Source organism: Aristolochia californica, unplaced genomic scaffold, assembly GCF_029961685.1.
Source record: "Aristolochia californica isolate CCGP_79_NKW_82.1479 unplaced genomic scaffold, dmAriCali1.0.hap1 SCAF_16, whole genome shotgun sequence".
NCBI classification, from domain to species: domain Eukaryota; kingdom Viridiplantae; phylum Streptophyta; class Magnoliopsida; order Piperales; family Aristolochiaceae; genus Aristolochia; species Aristolochia californica.
The window spans coordinates 19,605,518-19,612,432 of record NW_027181837.1 but is presented as its reverse complement, the minus strand read 5'-3'; the positions used below and the strand labels follow the sequence as shown (position 1 = coordinate 19,612,432).

At 35.3% G+C, this 6,915-nt stretch overlaps 1 protein-coding gene across 1 annotated transcript; it reads left to right on the top strand.

Annotated features, from left to right (window-relative positions):
- The first annotated feature begins 1,089 nt into the window (after window positions 1–1,089).
- Window positions 1,090–3,648, top strand: LOC137953595 (uncharacterized). Its single transcript, XM_068801032.1, has 6 exons — window positions 1,090–1,419; window positions 1,789–1,968; window positions 2,254–2,335; window positions 2,417–2,524; window positions 2,601–2,759; window positions 3,325–3,648. Exons 1-6 carry the CDS (start codon window positions 1,168–1,170, stop codon window positions 3,519–3,521), a joined length of 978 nt encoding a protein of 325 aa, XP_068657133.1. The 5' UTR covers window positions 1,090–1,167; the 3' UTR covers window positions 3,522–3,648.
- The last annotated feature ends 3,267 nt before the right edge of the window (window positions 3,649–6,915 follow it).

Below are 6,915 nucleotides of genomic sequence, written 5' to 3'. Positions count from 1 at the left end.
AATGATCTTATTTCAATAGGAGGTGGTTGCACAATTATCTCACATATCTCAGTACAAATTCTTCCTATTAATAAGCTTTTGATTCGTTAGAAAATAAAATAATAATCATTTTCGTTATGAATTTTCTCTTGTTTATATTATATTTTTCATTTTGGAGCACTATCATTATAAACTATTTTTATTGCACTTGAACTAGTCCACGGGGTTAGTCCAGTATGAACTTGAAATGAAGTGAAGATTTTTAATTCATTTTAAATGAATTGATTCAACTTCAACTCATCTTTGGGTGTTAGTGTAGACAAGTTCAAATGCATTGAAAAACAGATTCCAGTATTAGTGTCCCCAAATAAAAAATATGATATAAATAAGAAAATAAGTTCTACGAAGCAGGGTTGCTCGTATCGTCGACACTAGGTTTCACCGCCCTTTTTCTACCTTATAGTTTATTTCGAGTTACAGGCATATTTACAGCTGCTAGCCAAAGAGTAACACCCATTTTGCCTATTCTTGACTGCGTCTCAGGTGGTGTGCCCAACTCTGATACGATGACAGTTACTAGCTAATACACCCAAAAAACCGATATGTTAGGTGTGGAAAATTACCGCCTACAAGAGTAGACGAAACTACTTTGACATGTATCTGTATTTTTAAAATTAAGTTTGTGAGTTATTTAATTTCATAAATATTTTTTTAAAAAATATATCTATTTTCCTTTTTCTTATTTATTAAACAGAAAAAAACTAATAATATTTAAAATATTCATGTGTTTAAATTTATTTATTTATTTTTATGAATCGGATAAAGAAAAAAATTAAAAAATCTAACTTGTATTTATTTACATTTTATAAAATTATTTTTAAAAGGGGGGTGGGGGGCGACTCGGGAGAGCCCTGTTCCTACCTGATTAACCATGGGCCGTAATTATGATATCAACCCATTAAAAGAATAAAGCCCAAGAGTCATTGTATGTAAAAACAGGACAAAAAAGAGGCCCATAAAGATCAGTCCAGATTTCATATGGGCCTCTTGACTTCGCTCCCTCTCCGCTCCGGAGGCAGGACCGCTTGTCGCGTAGAGTTCTCTCCTTCTTGGCTTACGGCCCCCTCTGAAATCCCGTAGCTGAAACATTTTCATCAAAATCTTCTTTGAGAAGCTCCGCCTGATCCAATGAAAGCCGTCGTGATTACGAGCCCTGGCGGGCCGGAAGTTCTTCAGGTCCGAGAAGTTGAAGACCCTGTAATCGGAGATGACGAAGTGCTGATAAAGATTGCGGCCACGGCGTTAAATCGAGCTGATACATTGCAGAGGAAGGGATTATATCCGCCTCCCAAGGGAGCTAGCACTTATCCTGGACTGGAATGCTCCGGCACAGTCGAAATGGTTGGGAAAGATGTCCATCGCTGGAAAGTGGGCGACCAGGTACTGGCTTGAGAATTCCTGAAACTAATTTTTCCAAAGTTCCTTTGCCGTAACGTAGGGATGATTTCAAAAGGTTTTTCTTTGTGCTTATGTAATATTATTGACATAAATTTTTAAGTCCTGGATCTTTCTTATGAAGAAATTTTATCCCACGTCTCCTTGGAAATGTGATCCTAACATATGCGTTTGCGTCAATGTTTAATTTGATAGAAATTATACAAATTTATCATAAGGATGTAATATTCCTGTTGTTGTTTCTGTACTTTCTGTTTATTTCTTTGTGATATACGGGGGGAGCGTAAGAGTTGTGCTGACGATAGCCGATAGTATAGTTCAGTTCACAGTGGATGACTGATTTGTCTTCTACAGGTGTGTGCTCTTCTTGGTGGCGGTGGATATGCTGAAAAAGTAGCTGTTCCAGCTGGACAAGTCCTTCCTGTTCCAGATGGTTTATCTCTGGTTGATGCTGCAAGTTTTCCAGAGGTAGCTTGGACAGTGTGGTCGACGGTCTTTATGATGAGCAAGCTATCTGGAGGAGAAACTTTCTTGGTAATAATCCTACCAGCTGCCCTTTAGTATCTATAATCAACGGAAACTTATACTGGACAAATAGTTCTGCAATGTAAAGAGAAACATCTACTTGTTATGTCTAAGGTTTATATTATGGCTAGTAGCAGTAGTGCAGCTTTTGCAAAGGGTTTCCCATTGCTGTACATTTATTTGCCAAAAATATTGCCATCTTAACATATTAACACTTGTGTCTGACTGAAAACTTTGTCAAATTTGTTCCAACTTAAGTGTTACTGGGTTTGAGCTGTACCCTTTAAATTGCAGGTTCATGGTGGATCAAGCGGCATAGGGACTTTTGCAATTCAGATTGCTAGGCATCTAGGAGTTCGGGTATTTGTAACTGCAGGTCTGTCAGCTTAACATTATTCTCATCCTCTATGTAATGGTCCGTTTAATTATTTATAGTCTAAATCCATCTGCGTAACAGGAAGTGAAGAGAAGCTGGCTTTTTGCAAACATCTTGGTGCAGACATCTGCATAAATTATAATACTGAAGACTTTGTTGCACGGGTTAAGGAGGAAACAGGAGGGAAAGGTTTCTCTGTCTCTCTGTCTCTCTTTCACACACACTCATGTCATTAGCAGGTGATTCTTTACTTCGCTAATCACAGGTGTTGACGTTATTCTGGACAACATTGGTGGACCCTATTTCCAGCGGAACCTTGACAGTTTAATTGTTGGGGGAAGGCTCTTTATCATTGGCTTCCAGGGTGGATCAACTGCAGAAGTTAACCTTGCTCCTCTACTTGCAAAGCGGCTCACTGTGCAAGGTATCACGTATAGCAGAAACATGTGATAGAAACTGTGGCAAAGCACCCAAACAGGTGCTTTGTAGTATCTACCTCTATGAACCAACAAATCACTTGTTTAGTTTGCTCATCCTCATTTTCTGCTACAGTTTAAGCATCTTATTATTTCAATCTAGAGCATACATTCGACAATATTTCAACTCATTAAAAAAACATATTTCTCCATAGCTTATTGATTTTGGACACTACTCTCAGTGAGATAGAATCCACCTCCAAGTGAATTCTGTCAACAGCTACCTAAATTCCTATCTGAGGGAAGTTAAACAGCTAATTAACCATTGAGGGTTTAGACATAACAAGTGAAGGGCACTGAAGCTGTAAAATGCATTATATCTAGTGAGAGAAGTGTAAGAAGCATGTTCAGTATCCTCACCAATGAAAGAGGTGGTCATTACCTTCTTCGATGTCCAGTCACCTTATGCTTTCTTTTCTTAGGAAAAAGAGTCATTTTGTTACGAGCAAGCACATGACCTGTTTCTGACACTTCTGTAAACTTACTAAATGCTAATCTTATCTGTGTATGAAGCTGCTGGCCTGCGGACACGAAGCCTCGAGAACAAGGCAGAGATAGTGAATGAGGTGGAGAAAAATGTCTGGCCGGCTATTGCAGCGGGTAAGGTAAAGCCTGTTGTATATAAATCTTTCCCATTCTCAGAGGCTGGAGAAGCACACAAGCTCATGGAGACGAGCAAGCATATCGGCAAGATTCTACTTATTCCATGACTTCGTATCTAGGATCTATGAAGAAATAATGCCGTGTATTAAAAGAAGAAACGAGTGAAAGCAAAAGTGAATCTACTACATAATTCACCTTCACCCTTAACTTTCCTTGCTCATAAACGGGTTTCAAGTCACTTTGACTAGTGAAAGCACCTTCAAGCTCCACTTTCCCTATGCACTAACAGGGCCGGAACTCTAACAAGTCCTTTGAACAGATGAAAAGTCACATGAAAAAAGTAAGAACCATTTGAGTGAAACCTTATTTCACCAGCACCACATGAGCCACTACAATGCAAAGAGTGCAATTGGCAGCACCATATGAGCTGCCATGGCACCACATGTTCTATAGGTAGCACCACAAGGGACTTAAGTGACACAATGGGTGGAGCAAGGGGGAACCATGAGTGCCTCAAGCAACACCATGTGTGCAACAAACAAGACCATGAGTGTCTCATGACATTTGTGTCACTATTTTGTTGGAGTATACAGTTCCTAAAATGAAAACTAGGAAAGAAAATGTGGCATCGTACCTCTTCCTAAGTTATTAGAATAACAATTAATAATGAGAATAACCATAATAAGTTAGGGTCCATGGAGAAAATATCAAGTTTTTGTAAAATTTATATTATTATTAATTGATTATAACATTAATAATGTTATGAATCAGACGCCCTAATTCAAAACTAACGAAAGCTATAATAATCGCACAAGAAAAAAAAACAAACACGGAAAAACACAAGATTTATACAGGTTCGCCTCGAAGTGAGATTACGTCCTGTTTTCCACCGTTGTAGTAATTCACTATGAAGATGAAATAGCTTATAAGAGAAATCACACACACTCAAGTGTTTTTTTCTCTAACCTCTCTAAGCTACAATTGATGATTCTTCGCTCAATGATGACACTAACAACGGTGCCCCCAAATATAAAAAGAAAATTAGGGCAACCGTAATACAAGTATGAAATCTCCAAACTATCCTTAATGAAACAACGGTTAATATATCATGAACTTGGTGGGAGCACCCTGCCCTCCTTCCAACCCTCATGACGACTTTACCGCAAAATCGTTAATTAGGCTCCACAACTTAAAAAATAAAATCATGTGTTCAAACCTACAAATGTATAGACACACCCAAGGCCTTCCAGAGCTTTTCTGGTACCACGTTAATGGTATAATAGAAGAAGTATATACTACAAAATACCCAGGTTTTGAAGATATCTCAAAACAAAATCATGTGTTCAAACCTATAAATTATAAAAAAAAAGAAGCGAATATAATTAATGAATAAATTATTTAATTGAAATGAATAAATAAATAAAACTATTTTATTAATAGCAAAAGATGAATTTTTTATGTAATTAATTATATATTTTTAAAAAATAAAAATTGATTAGTTTAAATAATTATAAAAATGAGACAATTAAGCCAAAATAATTGATCAAATGCTATATTTAACAATATTTAATTACCAGTCTTAAATTTATAAATTAATATAGTAATAACTTGAATGAATATAATAAATAAATAAATAAATTAGGAAAAATTATTAATAACACACACACACACACACACACACACACATATATATATATATATATATATATATATATATATATATTTATAATATTAAAACTTAAAAAAAAACATGTTTGAAAATGAACCGAGTTACTCGTAATAGTCCACAATTTACAGCATAAAAGCAAATATTTATGCCTTTGAATATAACAACGAGTTCGTGCATTTAAAATCATCAACTTACTAATTTAGTACATACGAATGACAATATACATGTTCAAAAGCAATAAGATACAACCATCATTGATCACTCCACATGCTAGTCGTTATGACATCTTGAAATTGTGTGGCTCTTGTGGATTCTAATACACGCTGCATTTGCATGTTTGTTGATAGGTTGTCTTCATCCACAAGATTATCGCTATCTTCATCCTCATTTACACCTGCTAATCGGACCTCATTAGTTCCTCCACCAAGCTCATCATCTGAGTTATCATCTTCCAATTCAAACATATCATTATAATCCTCTCTATGTATATAATTATGTAATATGCAACAAGCTATTACAGTTTTTATCTGGATCTTATAAGAAAACGGAGGAGCGCCTTTTAACATTTGAATCGAGCTTTTAAAGCACCAAAAGCTCGTTCAATAGTATATCCTCAAAGATGAGTGTCTTCGATTGAATAAATCTTTATCATTTCTAGGAAGGTTATCTCCAAATTCTTGTAGATGATAACGAGTTCCTCGATATGGAGCAAAAAATCCTGGCATATTTGTATAACCAGCATCGACTAGATAATATTTACCTACAATAAAAAATATATTCCACCTAAAATAATTGAAGATAATAATAGATAAAAAGAGATTGAATAAAAAAATATTATTTACCTTCTACTACAAAAACTCTATCTTCCCGAGTCAATGCGCTCTTCAGTACACGAGAATCAACTGCTGATCCCTCCCATCCAACAAGTACATAAGTGAATTGCATGACAAATGTACATGCTGCCACCACGTTTTGTGAGAGATAACCCTTTTTGTTCCAGAACTTTTATTGTTCTTCAAGTGGGATGTTTGCTTTGATATAAGTTCCACTAATAGCCCCAATACAATCCTAAGTATATCATTTCAATTAATACAAAGTAATTCTGTATATTAATCTAAAATTATTCATTAAAGGCCAAGTTATGTTACATTAAAATACGGATAAAACATTAGATTGTTTAAAACCTTTGAGTGAGTGCGTTCTGAAGACCGTTTGATGTAATCAGATTGAAGTTTGACAATAACATTCAACACCTTATTGAAATACCTACTTATGGTCCAATTTGATCTATCAAACATATCTACTGTGACACTATACAATTGTTGTTGACCAATAGTTAGGAGAAAATATGCAAGTTGTTCTTCCACTAAGATGGTCTTTGTGGGTGATAAAATTTTTTTACTATAAAATATCTTTGCCAATTTATGAAACACAATTTGATTTATCCTGTAAACTTTTTGAAATTTAACAGGTGATTTCGTTAATGCCTTTTGCAAATAAGTCGGACCACCAATCCCACGAGGACGTAGTGCACGTCTATTCCTATGGCTGAGATACTATCTTCCCGTACAAAATACATGTGAATGTTATCATACTTACAATACTTACTTTGTCTTTCTTAATATCCATGGAAACCTATAAATACGATCACCACAAGCACAATGACGACCACAAAAATAATTCTTGTTTCTTCCTAAAAGTCATAAACACAAAAACATACCCTTATCTTCAATCATAACTTATTTTCAATTACACTTTTACACAATTATATCCAATCACACATCCACAATATTCATCCACACAATAAGAACACAACAATCATGAAAACCCAA